Genomic DNA, 24,469 nt, shown 5'->3' on the forward strand with positions numbered 1-24,469 from the left:
AAGCCAGCGGATTTTGATAACAGGTACAGATTGGTGTTTTGTAATACATGCTGCTTTGGAAAAATATATATGTCGATACATTATTATTGCAGTATTACTTTCCGTCACTGTTCGCTCTGGCTTTCTTCAGATCAGGCAAATGCCTTTGTTTGTTTCAGGCATGAGGGAGTGGTCAGAGAAGCAAACCCCTGAACCCTTGACTTGTGATTCTGTGCCTGACATCAGTCCTGTCAGTCTTAGCAGTTTGGTGCCTCCACCTTGCACAGGATCTTTTCTATACATTCCTGAACCTGCACCTGTAATTTCACCATAAAGAATTTTCCTGGGGGCACCTTCTATGGGGGGCCATGACTTGGACCTCATAAATCCAACTCACCCAACGTGGAGGGCACATAGAGAAGAGTCAGCCAAAGATCCCCTGAGAGTTTGGTGTCTCTAGCACACCGGGAGAGGGGGATTCTGTCACATCACAATCCTCACAAACTGAACTGGTTCGTTTAGCCCCTAAAAGTTCATGACGGTTTGTGGTTCATAAACAGGACATGTCACAAACCATGAACTGAACAGGACATGTCACAAACCATGATTGCAAGAAATAAGCCAAAACAAAATTATCAAGAGAATAAACAAGAAATTCAAGAGATCAAGATAAGGCAAAAAGATTTTGAATGTAAACAAGACAAAATTGAAACACCAAGGACATTTCCTTGAAAGAAGCAAATAAAATAATTGAAGCATTAGAAATGAAACTTAGAAGAACAAGCTGCAATTTCACAGTATCCTAGAATCCCTTCATGACCAGGACTTAGAGAACAGATTCCAAAAAGACTATTTGAAGGTATAAGGTGATTTCCTGGAAACTGAAAAAATATTTAGAATTAATTCTCGATATGTAAGTTGAAAAAAATTACCAAGATGTATATTGGTTTGTTTTACCCACAAAAAAAATCAAAAGACACAAGTCTACTACAACATAGGAAAGAACCATTCAAAACTGAAGGACAAGAAATGCAAATATTTGAAGACCTTCCACTGAATACACTAAAAAAAGGAAAGGATTTGGAAATCTGAAACATGCTCAACAGAAAAACATAAGATAAAAGCAGAGATTTTGCCCAAGACTAGTGGACCACAATCCAATGGAATTAATTTGGAAGAATGGAAGTAAGTAAGAAAGATGATTAAATGACACACTTCTGTTACAAGATGAAGTAAAACAAAAATGTAATAAAGATCTAATATAATATTTTACTACCAACAATACCAACAAAATCACATCATCAACACTATGGGAGGCCCTATTGGCAATAGCTGCAAGAAAGAAAAAAGAAAAACAAGATTCTATAAATAAAATAACAGATAAGATAAAGGTGTTGAAACAAGAAGCTAAAAAAACTGCTAACAAGAACAAGATGAAGGAGATTAAACAATTAAAGAACCAACTGGACCTATTAGAAGTAGAAATTCAGAAAAAATTGAAATATTTAAAACAAAGATATTTTGATTTGCAAATAAACTGGGAAGATATCTAGCTTAAGAAAAGAAAGGAAAAAGAGAAGGACACAAGGAATTTGGAAAGAAAATCAAATATTCTGTTAAGAACAAGAAATGTTGGAACAAATAAAAAAATTCCCCCCAAACCTTTACTAAGAAGAATCCACAGATGAGGAAGAAATGGAAAAAATATGCACTTGAGACACTATTTAGAAGGTTTACATCCGAGCACAGAAAAATATTAAACCAAGTGATAACAGAAGAAGAAATCAATTATGCTATTTAAAAAAACCTAAAAAAAATTAAAGCTCCTGGATCTGATGGCCTGACAGTAACATACTACAAATGCTTTGATGACATATTAACAATACCTCTCCAAAAAGCAATGAATGAAATACGGGAGAGAAAGAAAATACCACCAACCTGGTGAGAAGTGAATATAATTATAATACATAAAAAAGGAATGATCAATTACTACCAGAATCTTATAGACCAATCTCATTACTAAATGCAGATTACAAGATCTTTGCAGTAATGGCTGAGAGACTAAGAAAATGAATTCAAGAATTGATTCATGAAGATCAAACGGGATTTATCCCAAAAAGATATATGAAAGACAACATCAGATATCTGCTGAATGCAATTGAATACGCTAGGAGAAAAGGTGGAGAATTGGCATTTATGTTCCTGGACGCAGAGAAAGCCATTGATAATGTGTCTTGGCTATTTTTAAAGAAAGTATTACAAAACATGAATTGTGGAGATAAATTCTTAAATTGGATTCAAAGTATTTATACTGATCAGCATGCCAGAATTTTAGTAAATGGCTCTTTATCGGAAAAAACTGAGATAACAAAGGGAGCTCGACAAGGTTGTCTGATATCACCGCTATTTTTATTCTGGCAATGGAAATATTGGTCAATAAAATCAGACAAAATAGGATTACTGGAATAAAGGAAGATAAGGAAGAATATAAGAAAAGCTACGTGGATGATGTAATCATAATAGTAATGAAACCAAGCATTTCCTTGAAATATACAAAGGAAAAAATAACTAGATTTGGAATTCACTCTGGATACAAACTGAATAAAAAGAAGATCAAGAAAATATTATTAGGTGTAACGCAAGAAAACAACAAGAAGAAATACAGAAATTAACAGGATGTATTGCTACTGAAAACAATTAAATACTTGGGTATTTATGTAGCAGGACAATGTAAAATTGTATATAAAGACAATTATCAAAAAGTTTGGGCAAGTATCACTGAAGATCTGCAAAGATGGGAACATTTGAAAATGTCATGACTAGGCAGAATTTCTGCTATTAAAATGAATGTATTACCAAAATTGACCTTTTTGTTCCAAATTGAAATAGATGAATAGGTTTTTTAATTTTTTTAAAAGATTTTATTTTGCATTTTCCAAACAGAACAAACATTATTGTATTTCATCAAGATACATATGATTGAGTCAGTTTTCACATTCTATCCATTTATATAATCCTTTCCATCTTTCAGCATAAATCTCTTCCTTTTCCCCCTGTAATATCCCATTCAGTTTTTCTATTTCTGCTACTTCCATCATTTTATGTTTTATCTCTACTATTTCAGGTGTGTTTTCCATTTTCCAATATTTAGCCCACAATATTCTGGCAGCTGTAACAACATATACAACATATACAATTACATATTTTTTGTTAAAGTTAAGCGTTTCTGGCATAATATTTAGGAGATAAATCTCAGGCATCAATTCAAGCTTTACATTGACAATTTTTTCTATTATTTTTTGTACTTTTCCCCAAAATTTCTCTACTTCCACACAGCTCCACCACATATGGTAAAATGTTCCTACGTTTACTTTACATTTCCAACACATATTAGAGCAACTAGCGTAGCATTTCACTAGTCGCTCAGGTGGCCAATACCATCTATGGAAAATTTTGAAAATATTTTCTCTATAATTCGTTGCTCTCATAACTTTAAATGATTTCCATATCTTAGCCCATCTATCTATAGTAATAGTTTTCCCCAAGTCTCTTATCCAGACAACCATGTTATGTTTCAACACTTCATCTTTCATATAGGCATCTAATAGAAATTTATACAACTTCTGGATCAATTTATCATTTGACGATAGCCATATTTTATTCAGTTCATTCTTCTCTTCATCAAAACCAACTTTTAAGTCCTTTTGATACCTCGAATTCAAGTGCGCCTTTTCCCACCAAGATAGATGAATATTTTGTTGTGCGGTTTTTTACTAAGAATACAGTTTCATTGTAAAAACAGAATGTCTGCCTACTTCACCACTGACTTCTCCAATTAATGCTTCCTATTTCCTACACAAACTACAATACAACACTGATCAGAAAAAACCCTGGTCATATAACTTACAAGCATATGGCGAGACAAGGGAAAATTAACCCTGGCAAGAAGTTCAAAATGAAAGAAAGAACATCCAGTGGCTGATATATTACCAAATGGTATCCAAGTGCAAAGAACAAATAGTAAAAGAAGAAGGTCGCCTAAGAGAGAAAACGGCCTGTGAACAACTAATTACAGGAGGCTTAAAACATATACTAGGAAAGTATATAAAATGCTATTGCAATATGAAACAGAAACAGAGCAAGTGAAACTGTATGATTAAATGGATGAAAAAAATTGGAGAGACTATTTCTATGAGCCAGTGGGAAAACTAATGGACTAAAGAAATTAAATTCACAGAGTCCAAAATATATCGAGAGAATTGGTATAAAATGTTCTTAGATGGTACATTACTCCCAAAGAAACTGCCAAAACCAATAAAAGATATAATGGAAAATGTTGGAAATGTCAATGTACAGAGGCAACATTTTATAATATGTGGTGGACATGTAAGAAAGCAAGACAATATTGGATAAGGATCCATGAAGAGATACAAAAGACAGTAAAATTCAGGTTTGTGATGGACCCAAAAAACATAGTACTAAATATTTTACCAAGTAATATTACAAGAACATATAGTGAACTAGTTAAATATATGGTAATGGCAACAAGGGTGACATTTGCATCGAAACGGAAGATGGAAAAATGCCCAGAACTAACGTAATAGAAGAACAAATTAATTGTGTATGTGACGATGCCAAAACTAACATCTTATTTACATAACAGATTGAATTCAGAATTTCAAGAAAAATTGAATGTACTTTATGAATATATAGCTCAAGATTAGGACTAAATTGTTAAAGTGGAGAATGATTAAGAGATGTTTGCAATAATGAAATGTTAGATATGAAGCAATGAAGAAAAGATAGAAAACAGATAAAAGAAGAGAAAATTTAGTGCATATACAAATAAATCTTATGCAACCAAGTATGTTCTGATTGGCAACTGTAATAAACAGATCAGTGTTGTATTGTAGTTTGTGTAGGAAATAGATACTGTAGATAAAGTAGATGACCATAAATGATTGTCTGTGTTCATGCCTATGCTTATCTCTATATTTATGTAAGATGATTTTCTATATCATATATATAATTTTTGTAATGTATTGTACATTTTTTCTCTGTTTGTAAAAATAAAAATAATTTTAAAATATACCAACAAATCACTTATTGTTTTGTGCTTCCAATAGGCTGTCTTATAGTAAGACTGTCTTCTGGTAAGCTGCTTTGGATGCTGGTTTCTTTTGGAAAAGTAAGGTATAAATACTATTATGAATAAAAATGGTAAAGACTTAATGGATCTGATAAGGGTTTGTTTTTGTATCCAGGGAGCCTTAAGTAAATTGTCCCTCCCCCCCACACACAGTTGGATCCAGATTGTAAATGTGATGGCACCATTATATGGAGGAGTTAACAATCACAATATTTGTATTTATTTTTCAGGTCAACTGACTCTTCAAGAAGAGCCATGGGTGGGGGAAGTTCAACACCAGTGGTAAGCAGTGAACCTGCATCAGGAAAAACCACACTTGACATTGCCATCACAGGACTGACAGGTGCTGGCAAATCGTCCCTTGTCAACGCCCTGCGGGGTCTATCAGATTTTGATGAGGAGGCAGCCAAAACTGACGTGATAGAAGGAACAACAGAACCAATGGGTTACGCGCACCCCACCTTTCCAGATGTCACAGTATGGGACCTACCAGGAATTGGGACACCTAATTTTAAAGCCGAGGAATACCTGGAAAGAGTAAATTACAGCCAATATGATTTCTTCATAATCGTTGCTTCGAATCGCTTCACTGTCTGTGACATCCAGCTGTCACATGCAATTCAGAAAATGAAGAAGCGGTTCTGCTATGTGCAGTCTAAAATGGATATTAGTATAAAGAATGAAAAACTGAAACCAGATTTCAATGAGGAAGCAACCCTTCAAAAAGTCAGGCAATATTGCCTTGATAATTTGGTAGAGGCTGGTATTTCTTCTCCAAAGATTTTCCTCATCTCCAGTTGGCATCAGAAAAAGTACGATTTCCCCCTCCTGCAAAGGACCTTAGAGAATGAAATCGAGGCTCTGAGGAGACATCTTTTAAGACCAGCTAACAAGTATGTTGAGTTTAATCAGTTCTTGATCTGATTTTCTTTGTGTATGAACAAAAAGTGTACCTAAAAATACAGATGTGCTTCAGGGGTGATGGAGGGGGGGCAGCTACGTGGATTAGAAATAACTATTTTACTACCTTTACCCCAATTTAAAAAGTTGCACAGTATTTTTAAGCATAGCTATAGGTATATTATGATAATCAAATATATTATATATATTTAGCATATATAAACACACTAAATGAATTTGTCCCACTCTGATATGACAAAACAAATGTACTATCTACCTTTCTTTTTCCTCACCAGGGTTAAAAGCTTTTAAGAGATGTGATTGCTGCCTGGTGAAATGACCATGGGTGGAGAGAACAGTTATGACTCTCTTTCCCACGGTTTGGCTCCAGTCCTCCTGGGGCTACATTTTAACGTCAGAAAGAACTTATGACTAGAGTCCCAGTCACAGAATCACATCTCTTTTCAATGTAGAGAACTGATCAACAGATTTTCAACTTCCTCTTTTCAAGCATTTCAGCATTATGCAGAACTTGTCAACTATAGCAGGATCTCTGTAGACCCACCATCTCTCCTTATAATAACTGGGTATGGAGGGGATGGCTAAAGGGCAGTGACAATTCCGTGAGTAGTGGCAGCGTACTTAAGGAGTAAGATACATCCATGGGATGAGGGTGGGAGGCGAATAGCTGAGTGGTAAACCAGAGCCTGTTTTGCCACGGAAGGCAACCAAGCTTGGTTCAGACAAAGGAAGCAAACCCTTTTCAGGCCTTTGTGAGGAACCCATTGGGGCCAGTCCTGCCTAGGGTTGCCAGCTCCAGGTAGGGAGATTCCTGGAGATTTTCTGGTAGAGTCTATGGAAGCCAGGGTTTGGGGAGAGGAGAGGGCTCAGCTGAACAGAATGCCATAAAGCCCGCCTTCTAAAGCAGTTATTTTTTCCGGGGACGGGGGAGTAATCTGTTGTCTGGCATTCAGTTGTGATACCTGGAGATCTTCAGGCTCCACATGGAGGTTGGCTACCCTAGGCATAGGGTATGCCTAGGAGAATGATGTAAGCTGCTTTGGTCCCCATTGCAGAGACTCCACCTTAGACAGGTACAATGTCATAGACTCCACCCTCCCAACCAGCCATTCCCTCCTGGGGAACCACTGTTGCCAATCTCCAGGTGAAGGGTGGAGATCAGTCAGAATTACAACTAATCTCCAGGAGGGAGGGGGGGAGGAGATGGAAAGCTGAAATCAGTGTGGCAGATAATGGCAGGTTGATACTTGGTTGGGAGGGAGATAATGTTGCCAACTCCAGGTGGGGAAATTCCTGGAGGTTTGAGGGGTGGAGACTGGAGAGGGTGGGGTTTGAGGAGGGGTGGGACCTCAGACAGGTACATGGAGAGCCATTGTTGCCAATCTCCGGGTGCAGGGTGGAGATCACTCAGAATTACAACTGATCTTCAGGAGGGAGGGCAGAAGTCAGCTGCAGTCAGAGGGGCAGATAATGGTAGATTGATGGTTAGCTGAGAAAGCGATGAGGTTGCCAACTCCAGGTTGGGAAATTCCTGGAGGTTTGAGGGGTGGAGACTGGAGAGGGTGGGGTTTGAGGAGGGGTGGGACCTCAGACAGGAACAAGGAGAGCCATTGTTGCCAATCTCCGGGTGCAGGGTGGAGATCACTCAGAATTAAAACTGATCTTCAGGAGGGAGGGCAGAAGTCAGCTGCAGTCAGAGGGGCAGATAATGGTAGGTTGATGGTTAGCTGAGAAGGAGATGAGGTTGCCAACACCAGGTTGGGAAATTCTAGGGGATTTGAGGGGTGAAGCCTGGAGAGGGTGGGGTTTGAGGAGGGGTTTAAACCCTCCAAACCAGTCATTTTCTCCTGGGTAACAATTGTTACCAATCTCCAGGTTAGGGCTGGAGATCACTCAAAATTACAACTGCTCTTCAGGTAGCAGAGATCAGTTCCTCTGGAGAAAATGGTGGTGTCTGTGTCATTATACCCTGCTGAGGTCACAACAGCAAATTGATGCTGAGTGCCCAAGGCCTTGGCACTATCCCAGAGCCTCTTTCTAGAGTTCATTGTATTTATTTCCATACCAGGCCTTATTTCTAGTAAATCAATAAAACCTATACTATTTTAAAGGGCATTCGGTGGTTGCATTGGATTGTTCTCTTGATAAGATCCCTGTTCTGGTGGCTTTTCTGATCTGCTGATGGCTGCTGTTATTGCCAGATTTATTGCTGTTTGTTACTATTGACATCTGTCCTGTTGTGTTGCTCCTACTACTGGTGGTTTCCTGTTCTTAGGTTTTAAAGGATGGCATTCTCTTTCAAGTTCTAAAACCTTTTATCTGTAAGCAGCCTCAAGTACTCGCTTAATAGGTAAGGGTTGGAACTTCCTAAAACTTCCTAAATTAATTACACATTTTTTTTGTTTCTTAGGTCAACCAATCTGTTATGTCTGGACGTGGCCACCCAAGGCCGCCTTGAAGAATTCGACCCTGCATCCCCAGAACTATGGGACACCTATGCTGACCGCCTTGAGTTCTTCCTCGAGGCAAACAAAATCACTGATGCCAGCCTCAAGCGGGCCACCCTGTTGAGCGTCTGCGGCTCCGCAACCTTTGAGATCGCCCACAACCTCGTGGTGCCGGCCAAACTCCGGGATACTTCATACAATGATATTATGGCTCTTCTAAAGAACCATTTTTCACCACAGCTGTCCCGCATCACTCGCCGCCACGCCTTTTACAAACGGGATCAGGCAGCCGGGGAGTCCGTGTCCATATATGTGGCAGCACTCCGCCATCTTGCCCACTGCTGTGAGTTCCATGACACCGAGGAAATGCTCCTGGTCTGGTTTGTCTGTGGCCTTCGAGACGAGAGAATGCAGCAGAAGCTCTTGACCAAGGAAGAACTGACATTCCAAGCCGCCGTCAAAGAGGCCCTGGCTTTTGAAAAGGCCGAGGGCACAGCCCAAGAAATCCATGCTTCCTTTAGCCCAACTACAACCCCCAGGGCTGAGGCTGTCCACCATGAATATGCCTTTAAAGTCTCAGAGGACGAGGGAGTACTACAGGTCCATCGCAATCCCCCAAAGTGCTCCAGCCATCAGGCTCCACCAGCTGGCCAGCCAGCTCAACAAGCTGCCAGCTCTGGCCCTTGTGCTAGCTGCGGGGACCCCCATGGACGCCGGTCCTGCCGGTTTCGGAACGCAACCTGCTTGACCTGCGGTAAACATGGCCACATTGCTCGTGCCTGCCGCAGCAAGAATTCCCGGGGCACACCCAGAGCACCATTGGCCCACCACCGAGGGATCCACCATGAGTCCATCCACCACAAAGAACTCTACACAACTGAGGTCTACTCGATCCGGAGCCATCTCCTGCCAACCAGAGAGAAGATAACGTGACAGTGGAAATCTAAGGGGTCCCCTGCAAAATGGAGGTTGACTCTGGCTCAGCACTCTCCATCATCTCCATCAAGACCTTCAAGTGCTTCTGCCCCAGCAGCAGGCCCTGCCTGGAACCAACCAGAATGCTGCTCACTGACTTCCAGGTGAACCACGTTCTGGTCAGGGGCGCTGGCAAGTTCTGTGTTCACTACAAGAACTTTGACAGACTCCTCAACCTGATTGTTGCAGAGGGCCACTGCACCAGCCTTCTCGGCCTTGCGTGGTTCGACCCACTCAGTATCCAGGTGACTGGGGTTCAGCACATCAGCCAACAGGACTTTGACACTATCTGCCAGGAGTTTGCCACTGTCTTTGAAGGGACCCTCAGCTGCTACACTGGACCCCTGGTCTCACTGCACCTCAACCCGTCCATTGTGCCCATCCAAATGAAGGCCAGGTGGGTCCCCTTTGCACTCAAGCACAAGATCAACAAGGAACTGGACTGCCTCATCGCTCAGGGCATCCTGGAGCTGGTCTCTCACACTCACTGGGACACACCGATTGTCACCCCAACTAAGCCCAACAGGAACATCCATATCTGTGCAGACTACAAATGCACATTTAATAAGGCTCCTCAGCAGCATGCTTATTCGGGGCCCATCATCAGCCACCTCTTTGCCTCCCTTGCCGGCTCAAAGATCTTTGGGAAGCTCAACCTAGCTCACACCTACCAGCAGCGCCCTGTGAATGAAACCACTGCAGAAGCCCAGACCATCATCACCCACCAAGGAGCCTTCAAGGTCAAGCAACTCCAGTTTGGTGTTAGTGTGGCACCCGAAATGTTCCAAGTCCTTATGGATACCCTCCTCAAGGGTATCCCAGGAGTCATTCCGTTCTTTGATGACATATTCATTGTAGGCTTCTCCGATGTGGAGTTCATCAGCCTCCTCTGCGAGGTGCTCCACCACTTTCAGTCCGTTGGCCTGTGTGTCAAGCGGGAAAAGTGCATCCTGGGCATCATGAAGGTCAAGTTCTATTGGTACCTCATTGATGCAGATGGCATACACCCTACTCCCGATTAGGTCAAGGTCATCGTGAACATTGATGCCTCCGTCATCAAGGCAGGAGCTCCAGCCATTTCTTGGACTCCTGAACTTTTACCACTCATTCCTGCCACACAAGGCAGATTTGGCCAAACCACTTTGTGATCTCCTGGACAAGATGTCTCCCTGGGTCTAGGGCTGCCACCAGAATGCCACATTCCAAGCCATGAAGACCCTGCTCACATCCAACTCCTTACTTGCCCACTTCAACGAGTCCCTCCCAGTGGTCCTCACCTGTGATGCCTCCCCATATGGCATAGGCACCTTCCTCAGTCACGAGCTTTCGGATGGTCGAGAGGCACCCATTGCCTACTATTCGTGCACACTGTCTTCTGCAGAGAGGAACTACGTACACATCGACAAGGGGGCCCTGGCAGTCATGGCTGGCATCAAGAAGATTCACAACTAGGTCTATGGCTGTTGGTTCGCCATCACCACAGACCACAAGGCTTTGCTCTTCACTCCCAGTGGCCAAATGCCCCAGATCCTCTCACCTCATATCCTGCACTGGTCCATCTTTCTGTCAGCCTGTCAATACACCCTGCATTACCAGCCAGGCAAAGCGATAGGCCACTCTGACACACTCAGCTGTCTTCCGCTTTCCATTCCTGAGACAGACCCAGCTCTGGCATACTGCGTCATGCTCCTGGATTCTGTTCCAGAACCTCCACTACATGCTTCGGATATTGCTGCACATTCAGACAAAGACTGCATCATCTCCTGGGTCCTCAACTGGGTATGGAGGGGGTGGCCTACCAGCCACAGGGATGCAGAATTCACAGCACACACCTCCTGCCAGCAGAAGCTCTCGGCCCACAAAGACTGCCTCTTCTGGGGAAGTCGAGTAGTAGTCCCCACAAGGCTCCAAAACTGAGTCCTGGAGGCCCTCCATGAAGCCAACCTGGGCATCGTGTGAATGAAGGCTCTCACCAGGAGCTATGTCTTGTGGCCAGGCATCAATGCAACAATTGAGGAATGGGTCCTCTGATGCCACACCTGCCAAGAGTCCCGGCCTGAAGCCCCCAGGGCACCTGTTCAGCAGTGGATGTCCATCTGCACACCATGGTCCCAGCTACATGTCGACTTTGTGGGACCCATCAAGGACCAGAACTTCTTCATCCTGGTTGACTCATACACAAAATGGTTGGAAGCTGTTCCAGTCACTGCCATGATGGCCCGAATGGTTGTCAGAGCTCTACAAAAGATCTTCGCCACCCACGGCCTGCCCAACACGATCGTGTCTGACAATGGGGCGGAATTCACTTCAGCAGAATTCAAGGAGTTCATCGACGGATACCTGATCTGCCACGCCATGTCAGCACCCTTTCACCCAGCCACCCACGGCCAGGCTGAGTGAATGGTGTGAACCACCAAAGAAGCCCTCACTCAACTCCTCCATGGTGACTGGGATCACTGATTGGCAGCATTCCTCTTCAGCCAGCGAGTCACCCCATGCACCGCCACTGGCCGCAGCCCTGCAGAACTTCTCATGGGCCAGTGCCTAACAACCCATCTTGACCAAAAGATTTCTATTTGGGGCCACAAATATATCCGACCTTGTGTCAGAAGGAGTTGCATATATTGGAAATAATATCAGTACCAATATGTATCTTCCAGTTTAAGTCCTAAAAGTGCAAGTAAAATGGCCTTATCAGGGACAATGTGGCATATTGATTAAAACTTAATTGATGAAAATAGTTGACTACAAATACGTAGAAGAACCAGTAACAACTAAAAGTTACATGGTAACATTTGCAAATAGAAAAAACAACCAAAGAGTTAACAGCAACATATAATATTCTTACAAACAGGTTTGATTAAGTTAAAATACAATGTTTATAGGTTCAAAGATAGATTTAAGTTCTTCATTAGATGCAAAGTATTCTAGAACTGGTAACCAAACTTTTACAAATTTCGAGTTATAGGGTTCTTTTTCTCCTGGCTTCATAGAGTCTGTGAGTTTGTCCATTATATAATATTCCTAAATTTTAAGGAACCAGTCAGCGATTGTAGGGCATTTATCATTTTTCCAGTACCTAGCAATAACAGCTTGAGCTGCTGCAAAAATTTTCTATTAAATCAGAATTATATGAACATTATTTAGCAGCAGACCAATGGTTTAATATCAGAAATTCCATTTCCATTGTGACTTCAAACTTAGTGATATCAGAAATCTTATTAGTAACTGATTTCCAAAATTGATTTATAACAGGACAGTCCCACCAACAATACTTATATGAGCCCCGTTCTTGACAACCTCTCCAACATAACAGAGAAGTATCTTTCTGGATGTGACTCATTTTTTGAGGAGTCAGGTACCATCTTGTAATTACCCTAAAAAACTGAGTACGAATATTTATACTTTTTGCCTGGAAAATTGAGGAGTTCCAGATTTTTCTCCATTGATCTGGAGAAAGTGATATAGTACAATCTTTATTCCAATATGTGGTGTAGGAAGGTAGAGTATCATCTGATGCTGATAACAAAGTTTTATAAAGTAATGAGATATATCTTTTATAGCTGGAGTGAGGATTTTTAATCAGTGTTTCAAATGCAGTAAGATTCGTTCTCAATTTTCCCCACAAAGCTTTGCTTTCTAGACAATGTCTGATTTGTAAATATTGGTACCAGGGTATTACTTGTTAGCCTTTTTTCTCTAAGGAATTTTTAGGTAGAATAAGACCATCAAGTGCAATGTCAATTAGTCTATTTAATTTCATATGCTTCCAAATAGCAGAGGAGTTATCTGAATTAGCAGGGGGAAACCAGGATTGTCCTGTAAAGGGGGATAGTGGAGACAGTTTAAGGGCTAGTTTATTGCAGTGATGTTCCCAGACCTTAAGGGTACAGAGTAAAGATGGATTATCCTTCAAGGGTTTTGGTATTTCTTTTTCTATGTTCCAGATCAATTCTTGTAATATTTTAGTATCCAAAAAGGCTTGTTCAATAAAGGTCCAGTCTGGTGCTGTTTCTGGATGTATCATTTTTATTAAGTTAGTGAGGTGAGCCACATCATGATACAGCAACAGATCAGGGAATCCTATGCCTCCTTCTTTTGCATGTTTATGTAGAGTGAAAAAACCTGATTCTACATTTCTTGGAATCCTACAAAAATTGTAGGAGACTGTTTTGCCAGGTTTTAATATCAGCTAAGCAAATGATTATTGGTAGTGTACGAAAAAGAAAAAAATAATTTTGGCAGTATGAAAGATTTAAGTAAGTCACTGCGTTCTGTCCATAAAAAGAATAACTTTTGTGTTGGAAGAGATTATTTAACTGTAAAGGGATATAGACCCCCAAATGCCTCCAAGAAGTTGTAACCCATTTATAAGTGTATAATTGTTTAATGGAGGTTGTGTGTTCATTTGAGATATAACTAGGGTAGATTTCTGTTTTCCTTTGATTAACATGGAGTTCTGATATTGTGCCAAAACTGAGTAATTCTTCATTTACAACCTTTAGGAAGTCATGGATCTGTGAGGTATATGACTGTATTGTCAGCTAATAGGCTTACCTTATAAATTTCATTATGTATGTTAACCCCTTTAATCTGTGGGTTGTTGCGAATACCCATAGCCAAAGGTTCTATTCCATCACAAATAAGAGAGGCAAAAGGGGGCACCCCTGGCGTGTGCCTCTTGTGGGAGTAAATGAATCAGAGATAAGACCATTAATTCGGATTTGAGTCTTAGGCGATCTATATAGTGCATCTATTGACCTAAGGAATTTCTCACCAAAACCTATACACTTTAACAGGCTTTGTAAATGTGTTTTTTTCTAGTGTATCGAAGGCTTTCTCGATATCTAGTGATAAAATTATAGAGGGAATTTGTTTTTGTTGGCAATAATGATGTTTAAGGTTTTGCAGATATTGTCTGCTATATTGCATGTAGGCATAACACCCTGTTTGGTTTTTATGAATATACTGAGTTATAAAATATCCTATCTGGTTGGCAAGGATAGCTGAGAAGATTTTTTAGTCTTGATTACTTAAAGTGATTGGCTGATAAGATGAATGTGGCATATTGATGAAATCTTTTGTTGTGTCATTCAATTACATATTGGAACATTCCATTTTTGGTCCTATATTAGTAATTCTTTATTGCCTTACATGTGCTACAGGGACTTTGTTGCTTGGTGTATTTTGTACTTTGTACTATTTGACCTCTGAAGAAGGCTCTTGTGAGCTAAAACGTGTCAAGTCATACATTGTTCTTTTTTGTGCAATTGTCACTTTTAATATTCATTGAGGCTTTATTTGGGCCCCTATAAGGTTTTTTATATGTCTTTGTAATAAATACTCTTTGTCTATACTGACTTATGTTTTTAACTTTTGGCTCTCTCCCTTCACCCCATCTCTCTCTCATCCAAATGCAATTACAGATAGCCCATCATATGCCTCCACTGTTCTCTGTTCCAAAAGAAATTTTCCTTGTGGAGGTTGCTGTGATCTTCCCTGGGAAAAGGGGAGCCTGAAACACAATACTTCACCTAGAAGGTGCCAACTCCACCCTTAGATCCATCCTACAGGCCAGGAGTATCATTCACCTGCACCTGTGATATGGGCTATCAAGGGACAGCAATTCCTGTTTGCCATTTACATTGGCTAAATTGGACATTTCAAAATGGAAATGCCTAGAAACCAGTCGGGAAGCCAACTTATCTAGACATTCAGTGGCCCTAAACTGGAAGAACTTCCTGTATAGAAATATTGATTTCTATAGGCTTCATGTCTCCCCTGGAATGCCTATTGCTGAGACCCTGCTATGTTGTTTCCTGTTGCAAGCCAGATGGCTGACCATTTGGTCAGAGAAGCTCCATTGCCTGCCATATAACCACACATTCTCCACACCTCTAAGTGGAAGTCCTAGACTTCAAGGAGCCTGCTCTAAGGTTACAGGGCTCAAGGCACGTACAGTTTGGGGGACTGGTTGGAGTTTGGAGGGGCACATGACCCGGGTGTGTCCTTCAGAGGCTCTGACCATTCAGAAGTTGTTCCCATGGTAACTCTACAATTGGGCACTCCCAGGTCTACTCCAATTGGCCCCTGGCCAGGGCTGATTGGACAACTGGAATTGCCCTATATCTGTTTATTCCCAATGAGAGGAATTCTCTCTCTCTCTCTCTCTTCTGTTCCTGTGATCTCTACTATTGTGTCTGTCCATCTGAGATGCTATGCTACCATGTGGCTCCTAACAGAGACAAAGGATTGCTTTGGAGCTGAGCTCATGGCTACATGCTTGCATAAAGATGGGACCTAATGGACTTTTTCACAATGGACAATCTTGGACTATGGATTCCTGGTCCATCTATGATTGCATAGAATATAGTCTGATTATGGTGTAATTCATTTGGAGAGGTCTATATGTATAAGCAATGTTTGTGCTGTTTGAACCAGGTATTCATGATTCAAAAGTGGTTTTCTTGGGAAAATTTTACCAAACAATTGCCTGTATTGTTCCTTTCTCCAACTCCAAATCTACCCGTGATGCCTGTCTCAGGTCTTTTCTGCACTTGGATCTCATCCCTGGTTTTTATCAGAGTTCAACTCGTGACACAAAAACCTTGCATATCCCCGGTTAATACAGCATCCATTTATCCCGGGACACGTGTGGGGCAAAAATGGGGTGACCACAATGTAACGTGGAAACAAAAAAATACCCCGAGATAATTACAGGGGTGAACTCGAGTGTAGTGTAGAATGTAAAAATACCCTGAGATAATCACAGGGGTGAACTCATGTGTAGTGTAGAATGTAAGTTCAGGGACAGGGTTGAACCGATTTAAGGTCTAGCGTGGAAAGGAACTCAGCTTGGGTGCCAACGTTTGCATTGAAATCTCTCAATACGTAAACAATGTATTTTTTGTGCACTGTTTTCAGAGTATCTTGGACGGTGGCATAGTAACCCTCTATGTCAAGTACCGTTGCGTCAGTTGTTGGGGCAAAGACTTGGACAACTGTGATGTTAGTGTAAAATCCCTTCACTTTTCTTCCTGGAAGGGCAGACCAATAGAAGGGAGTGGAGCTGAAACTCTGAACACACATATTTGCTCTCTCTTTTGCAGCCTGGTTGACTTAGGCTGTTCTTTATCAGAAAAGGCAGCAAAGACCAGAGAAGCTTTTTAAAGGGAGGAAAGAGAGGCCTCTCCCTCCGGAACCAAGCCTCTGTCCACCCTGGGAGTTCATACCCTCTGCCGATTCTTCCAACCCTCCAAAATCAGGAATGGTAAGCCAGGCTCTCTTTGCTATTTATCCTCCTCTCGGCCTCTCTTGTATCCCAGCAACTCTGCTTGGTAATCAGAACTGACATTGTTTCAAATACTATGTGTTTTTTAATGTGGGTGCAGAGCAGATTTCACCAGGCGCTGCAAGGAGAAAGAAATCTGCAGTGTCCCTGTCTTTTCTTCCTTTGAAACCATACATCCAGCTGCAGTTCTGCCCTGTAGGAAAATTCACAGCTGGTCTGTCACTGTCTGCTGTATCCAAGAGTCAGTTTTAACGAAGCAGTGTGATTTTAGAGCATTTCTTACTGTCACTGGTTCCTGACAATCAACATCGTTGAAACAGATGCTCTTTTAAAATTCAAAGGGCTTTGTGCCTTTGGCATGCACAGCTAGAACAGCAGGCACATTTGCTTGTTTTAAAATGTTTTCCAAAGTATATGTAACAGGAAGAAGCAGGCGAATCCTTTGTCTTCCCTTCATATAGATCAGGGGTCCCCAACGTGGTATCCTGGAGCCCATCAAGTGTTTTTAGAAAGTGGATGGAACCAGGTGGGGCTTTTGCCCAGCAAGACTTCTGATTGGCTATTGGAGGTTTGATCTGCTGTGCAGATATTTTTTTTTTTTAAAAAAATGTTTGGGCAGCAGCTGCCACCACAGCACAAGAATCTTCCCTGGGTGGCTGAAGGTAAGCTGTGGCAGCCATTTTGTGACTGGCTCTGCCTCCTGAGGCAGCTTTTTTCTGGCAGCCATTTTTGCAGGTGTACCCTTTTGCTCTTAATTTGTCTTTCAACCTGCTACAATATACCAATAGATCACTTACTGATTTGTCTTTCTAACAGGCTTCCTCCTAGTAATATTTTATTTTGGTTAAGCTGCTTTGGATGCAAGTTTCTTTTGGAAAAATACGGTAAAAATACTTTTTCTGAATAAAAATGGTTAAGATGTAATGCATTTGATAAAGGCTTGTTTTTCTACCCAGGGAGCCTTATGTAAATTGACCCTCCACACAGCCACAGTTGAATCCAGATTGTCAGAGTAAAATCTGATGGGAACCTTATACGGAGGAGTTAACAATCATAATATTTCTATTTATTTTTCAGGTCAACTGAGTCTTCAAGAAGAGCCATGGGTGGGAGAAGTTCGACACCAGCAGTAAGCAGTGAAGCTGAAGAGAAGTCTGCCAAGGAAGAAGGAAACCTCTCAAATCTAACTGTGTCAGGAAAAACCACACTTGACATTGCCATCACAGGGATATCAGGTGCTGGCAAATCGTCCCTTGTCAAAACCTTGCGGGGTCTATCAGATTTTGGTGATGAGGCAGCCAGTACTGATGTGATAGAAGGAACAACAGAGCCAATGGGTTACCCGCACCCCACCTTTCCAGATGTCACAATATGGGACCTACCAGGAATTGGGACACCTAATTTTAAAGCCCAGGAATACCTAGAAAGGGTAAATTACAGCCAATATGATTTCTTCATAATTGTTGCTTCAAATCGCTTCACTGTCGATGACATCCAGCTGTCCCATGCAATTCAGAAAATGAAGAAGCGGTTCTACTATGTGAGGTCCAAAATTGACATCAGCATTAGGAATGAAAAACTGCGTCCAGACTTCACTGAGGAAGCAACCCTTCAAAAAGTCAGGAAGCATTGCCTGGATAATTTGGTGAAGGCTGGTATTTCTTCTCCGGAGATTTTCCTCGTCTCCAGTTGGTATCGGGAAAAGCACGACTTCCCCCTCCTGCAAAGTTCCTTAGAGAAGGAAATCAAGGCTCTGAGGAGACCTACCTTGAGACCAGCTGACAAGTATGTTGGGTTTAACAAATCCATGATTTGATTTTCTTTGTGTATGAACAAAAAAAGTGTTTAAAAAACAGAGATCTGGTTCAGGGGTGCCGGGGGGGGGGGGAACTACATGGATTTGAGTTAATAATTTTAGTGCCTTGACCACAACTGAAAAGCTACACAATACTTTAAAACATAGAGATGTATATTATGACAATCAAATCCCCTCCCCACAACAGACACCCTGTGAGGTGGGTGGGGCTGAGAGAACTCTTGACAGAAACTACTCTTTTTCAAGGACAGCTGTGCCAGAGCTTGCAACTGACCCAAGGTCACATCAGCAGGTGCAAGTGGAGGAGTGGGGAATCAAACCCATTTCTCCCAGATTAGAGTCCGCGCACTTAACCATTACACCAAACACCAAAGAAGAGACACACGGCGGCGGGATCACACAGATCGCCTGAGCCGCCGCGCAGTTCCTCCCTGGCACAATCAGATGCCGGGGGGAAGCCACTGAAGAAAGAGCGAGGGAGCCGAACTGTGCATGTGTGCGCTTGCGCAGTTCGGCCGGGAGCCTGGATTGCTACCGAAGACAAGCGTGCCGGTGATCCCATGGCTGCACTTGATGCGGCATAAGTCCTCCTCTGTAGGAGGTTCTTTTTTGCAGCGGGTTTTCCGGCTTTAGGGACGGATCGGGGACGGGTGCGCGCTGCTTCCCAGATGTTGCGGTGAAATCGTGCCTGTTTGCTGCGTCCCCGATCCGTCCCTCTCCCGGGCCAAAACCTTCTGTGTGACCGGGACCTTAGTACTTTTCTTTTCCCTCACCAGTGTTTAAAGCCCTTGAGAGATGCGATTTCTGATTGGTATCCAGGGCTCTTTTTGTAGAAAAAGCCCAGCAGGAACTCATTAGCATAATAGGCCACACCCAACAGCAGAGACTCATTAGCATATTAGGCCACACCTCCATGTTACCAGAAGTGTGCTCATCCAGCCACACACACCTTTTGCTTCTTATTCTGCTTACCTTGTTTGTTGTCAAAACCAGGGCCTTTTTTGTAGCAGGAACTCCTTTGCATGTTAGGCCACACCCCCCTAATGTAACCAATCCTTAAGAGTTTCTGCTGTTTGGTGTGGCCTATTATGCTAATGAGTTCCTGCTGGGCGTGCCCAACTCTGGAGCCAGCCGGAACTCCGTTCCTGTGCGTTCCTGCCCAAAAATAGCCCTGGTATGGCCATGGGTGGAGAGAACAGTCTTGACTGTCTTTCCCAGTGTGTGGCTCTAATCCGCCTAAGGCTATGTTTTAGGGTCAGAAAGAATTTACCACTACAGTTCCAGTCACAGAATAGCATCTCTTTTTCATGCAGAAAATTGATTAACAGATTTGCAGCTTTCTTCTGATACATTTCAGCATTATGCAGAACACATAAACAATTGCAGGATCTCGGTAGACCTACCAGAGAGGAAAGCTATTCTATTTTGAAGGGCACCTGGTAGTTGGGTTGGATTGTTCTCCCAATATGATTCCTGTTCTGGTGGCTTTTCAAATAACTCAGGGCTGCTGGTATTGCTAAATTTATTGCATTTTGTTACTGTTGACATCTGTCCTCCCGTGCTGCTTCTACATCTTGCAGTTGTCTGTTCTTGCATTCTCTTTCAAGTTTTAATTTTTTTATCAGTTAGCAGCCTCAAGTACTCACTTAATGGACAGGCAAGTGTAGGAACTTCATAAATAAATGACATATTTTTTGTTTCTTAGATCGACCAAGCCATCCAAAGGAAGTGGAATTCATTTCAGACTCCTCCAAAAAGTCTTAAATATTGACCTGGCAAAGCTGAGAGATGATCTGATGCACGGAAATCTTGAAGAGGTGACTAAGGAAATTAATCAAGAATTGGATGAATTACAAAATGCCAAGCTTGACATTGCCATCACAGGAGTCTCGGGTGCTGGCAAATCATCCCTTGTCAATGTCCTAATGGGCATGACTGATTTTGAAGAAGGTGCAGCTGAGGTTGGAATAATGCAAACAACTATGGAGTGTCAAGCCTATCCACATCCCTTATTTCCGAATGTAACCATATGGGATCTACCAGGAATAGGAACACCTGATTTTAGACCAAAGGATTACCTAGAGCAGGTCAATTTTAACCACTATGATTTCTTCATAATTGTCACCTCAGAACGGTTCACTGAGAATGACGTCCTCCTGGCCCGGGAAATTACAAAAATGAAGAAGAAATTTTACTTTGTGCGCTCCAAAATGGATGACAGTATAGCTGCTGAAAGTAGGGATCCAAATTTCAATATGGACAAATCCCTTCAGAAGATACAAAAATATTGCTGTGATAACCTGACTAAGGTAGGAGAATCTAATCCAAGGGTTTTCCTCATCTCCAGGAGAGATCTGAATATGTATGATTTCCCAGATCTGCAAAAAACCATGGAAAATGACCTGGATGATCTCAAGAGACATGCTTTAATTCTGGCTTTGCCAGTTTTTTCAAGAGGAATCCTGGAGAAAAAAAAGGCTGCTATGGAGAGCCTTATATGGAAATTTGCTATTGTATCCTGTGTTATCGGGGTGATTCCTGTCCCAGGACTTTCTTTGGCTTGTGATCTTGGCATCTTGGTGGGTGTGCTGCTCCATTTCTACAAAGTCTTTGGCTTGGATGAAAAGTCCCTCCGCAGAGTTGCACAATTGGTTGGCAAAGATTACCTAGTGCTGAAATCTGCTATCAAAAAGTCTCCAATGTCCAGAGAGATTACACTTGAATTTGTAACTGGCCTCTTGAGCCGGTCATCACTTTGTTTTAGTCTGACAGTAACAGAACTGGTCCTAGATTTCATACCAGTGTTGGGCTCTCTGTTTGGAGGAGTTAGTTCCTTCGTCACCACATTCTTCATGCTGAGGAGCTTCCTGAAGGATATTGTGGAAGATGCGGAGAATGTTCGGGCAAAAGCTACTGAGCCTTGACCATCACAAAGACCCAAGACACCAATTGGGAGAGTCCCAGGTGCAAAATGTGTGGAATCCTGTGCAGGACTAGAACTCAAGCATGAATGAAAAAGGAAATTGGATTCGAATTTCAGATCAGAAGCTTATTTTTCTGTTAACTGACCCCCCCCCGGTATAATTGAACTTTCCTGTATGAAATAACAAAAAAATTATGTCTAGATGGCTCCAGGTTTGAAGCCTCCTTTCCCCATTCCTGCTTGTCCAAAGAGCCTGCCAGGGCCTCTGAAGAACTGCAGGCATGGTGCAATTCAAATCAGAATTTTGTTTTTAAAAAATGCATGCTAGCTAATAGTACGTTCTTGTGACCTTACTTTGTTTGCTTTGCACAACAGCCCTTTGTCTGTGACAAGCCTTTTACCATAGATCATCCATAGCCTGCATGGCTATGACAAATGTAACAAATTTTGGTCTTCTATTCCTTTGATTTCTGTGCCAGTCTTTGCATTACATGAATAAATCTAACTTCTTATTCAAGTAAAGTGAGTGTTCTTCTGATTTCAAAGGAGGGGGTTCAACTTAGGGCCCTCTCATGCCCTACATTAACACCTAGATTCTATCAGCCAAGAAGAGCTTTCAGGCCCTTTAGGGAAGGGGGTGGTTGAAGACTCAAATCTCACAGAGGGGCTTCTCCATTGGATCCCTCCACAGTTAATCTATGCCAGTTGGGCTGTTTTGTAGCTCACTAGGAGGAAGCAGGCTTTGGTTTGGGGCGGATTCAGGGCCAGAGGTAAAGCTGAAGTCCTTAGATACCCGTCAATTCCTGTTTCCCAAATTAATCCATGGCATGCCAGGGAAAGGAGAGGGGTAAAGATTCCTCGAAGAACCCCAGGGACATGACAAATGTTTCCACTAATTCCCACTCTCTTTTTTAAATATCAGCTGTTGGACCAGCTGGAGCAGGGAGAAGGAGTAAACAGGGAGGGCGTTCTGTGGGAAGAGAATTTTGCTGAGGTAAAAGTAAACAAAAGTCCAGTGACGCCTTGAAGACCAGCAACATTTTTTTCCCTGTGAGCTTTTATGAGTCATAACTCAATTCTTCAAAGAGCTATTGGGTGGGATATGATACGGGAAATTGATAGGCAGGTTGGGGGAAGGGGAGGAGTTAAATGCCTGGTGAAAATTACACCTTGCAGGGGAGGACCGGCCACTTAACTTACCGGGAAATTTCCTGGTGGGCCCCTGCCCAGAGGGCCACTGGTTACCAACTATGTGTTGGGAAATACCTGGAGATTTTAGGGGTGGAGCCTGGGGAGGCTAGGGTTTGGGGTGGGGAGGGACTTCAGTGGGGTGTAAGGCCATACAGCCCACCTTCCAAAGGGGGCATTTTTCTCCAAGGGAGACGGGTCTCTGTTGCCTTCAGCAGGGCGCAATGCCATAGAGTCCACCCTTCAAAGCAGCCATTTTCTCCAGGGAAAGTGATCTCTGCCGTCTCAAGATCAGTTGTAAAAGCAGGAGATCTCCAGGTCCCACCTGGAAGTTGACAAGCCTAGTTGCCAGCTCCGAGTTGGGAAATACTTGGAGATTTGGGGGTTGGAGCCTGAGAAGGGCAGGATTTGGGGATACTTCAGTGGGGTATAATGCCATACAGTCTACCCTCCAAGGCATCCATTTTCTCTGGATGAACTGATCCCTGTTGCCCGGAGAACTGTTGTAGTCCCAAGAGATCTCCAGCCACCACCTGGAACGTTTTAGTACAAAAACACAACACTGAGGCTGTAGCACTGTGTAAAAGGTAAAGGTAAAGGTTCCCTTGCTCGAAAGCCAGTCGAATCCGACTCTAGGGTTGCGGTGCTCATCTCTGTTTCAAAGCCGAAGAGCCAGCGCTGTCCGAAGACGTTTCCGTGGTCACGTGGCCGGCACGACTAAACACCAAGGCGCACGGAACGCTGTTCCCTTCTCACCGAAGTGGTCCCTATTTATCTACTTGCAATTTCTTGCTTTCCAACTGCTAGGTTGGCAGGAGCTGGAACTAGAGACGGGAGCTCACTCCGTCATGCGGCACACTCGGGTCTCGAACTGCTGAACTACCGACCTTCCACAGCCTGCAGTTCAGCGTCTTAACCACTTGAGCCACTGCAGCACTGTGTAAAGAAATACAAATGGATCTGTAAAGTCCTAAAGAAAGTCTTACTGAAAATGTGTAGTATAAACAGCTTACATCTGATACATTCATACAAATTCAATATGGTCCACACAGGACTCCTTAGATAAACTGGAATTTAAGTTGGAATTTATTTGTTTATACTACAAATTTTCAGTAAGACTCTCTTTAGGACTTTACAGGTCCATTTGTATTTCTTTACACAGTGCTACAGCCTCAGTGCTGTGTTTTTGTACTAAAACTTGCTTACACCATGTACCATTATATTTATACTAGAAATAAGGCCCGTTGTGGAAATAAATACAACGAGATCTAGAAAGAGGCTCTGGGAGAGTGCTCTGGCTTTGGGCAAACAGTGTCAGCTTCCTGTGCCGACCTCAGCAGGGTATAATGACAGAGTGCACTGTTTTCTCCAGAGGGAGTGATCTGTGCTACCTGAAGAGCATTTGTATTTTTGAGTTATCTGTAGCCCTCACCTGGAGAGTGGTAACAATTGTTACCCAGGCTCCACCCCTCAGATCTCCAGGAATTTCCATAGGTAAAGGTGGCAATGCACCAAACAGAGGGGGACAGAGAGGGGGGGAAGAAGGTAAGAAGGGGGTTGGAGGGAGGGCTGCAGAAGCATATGCCGGCTTGTCTTGGTGTGCAGGCTGGAGAGGGGGGGGGCTTTGAGAGCTTCTACCAGCCATCTCTCTTTGCTGCTGAGAAATGCGGAGTAGGGTCTTGGACAGGTTCTCCGTGGCGTTGGGCTTGCCCCGCGGCAGGAGAAGTGGCGAGTGGATAGAGGGGCTTGGGGGGCGTTGTTTGGAGTGGAGGGCTGGAGG

General features: G+C 42.7%; 1 protein-coding gene across 1 annotated transcript; it reads left to right on the top strand.

Moving 5' to 3' along the window:
* Nucleotides 1-17,864: 17,864 nt before the first annotated feature.
* LOC107114775 (interferon-inducible GTPase 5-like) lies at nucleotides 17,865-21,646 on the top strand. Its single transcript, XM_015416367.1, has 2 exons — nucleotides 17,865-18,547; nucleotides 20,284-21,646. The coding sequence occupies exons 1-2, from the start codon at nucleotides 17,865-17,867 to the stop codon at nucleotides 21,500-21,502; spliced, it is 1,902 nt and encodes a 633-aa protein (XP_015271853.1). The 3' UTR covers nucleotides 21,503-21,646.
* The last annotated feature ends 2,823 nt before the right edge of the window (nucleotides 21,647-24,469 follow it).

This window comes from Gekko japonicus, unplaced genomic scaffold (assembly GCF_001447785.1).
Source record: "Gekko japonicus isolate JY-2015 unplaced genomic scaffold, Gekko_japonicus_V1.1 scaffold2726, whole genome shotgun sequence".
Lineage (NCBI taxonomy): Eukaryota > Metazoa > Chordata > Lepidosauria > Squamata > Gekkonidae > Gekko > Gekko japonicus.

What these genes read in the sequence shown, in the direction of transcription:
- LOC107114775 (XM_015416367.1), top strand. Translation starts at nt 17,865, where the DNA reads ATGGGTGGGAGAAGTTCGACACCAGCAGTAAGCAGTGAAGCTGAAGAG. An exon ending in ACCTTGAGACCAGCTGACAA is followed by an intron (nt 18,548 to 20,283) that starts GTATGTTGGGTT and finishes TTTGTTTCTTAG; the next exon opens with ATCGACCAAGCCATCCAAAG.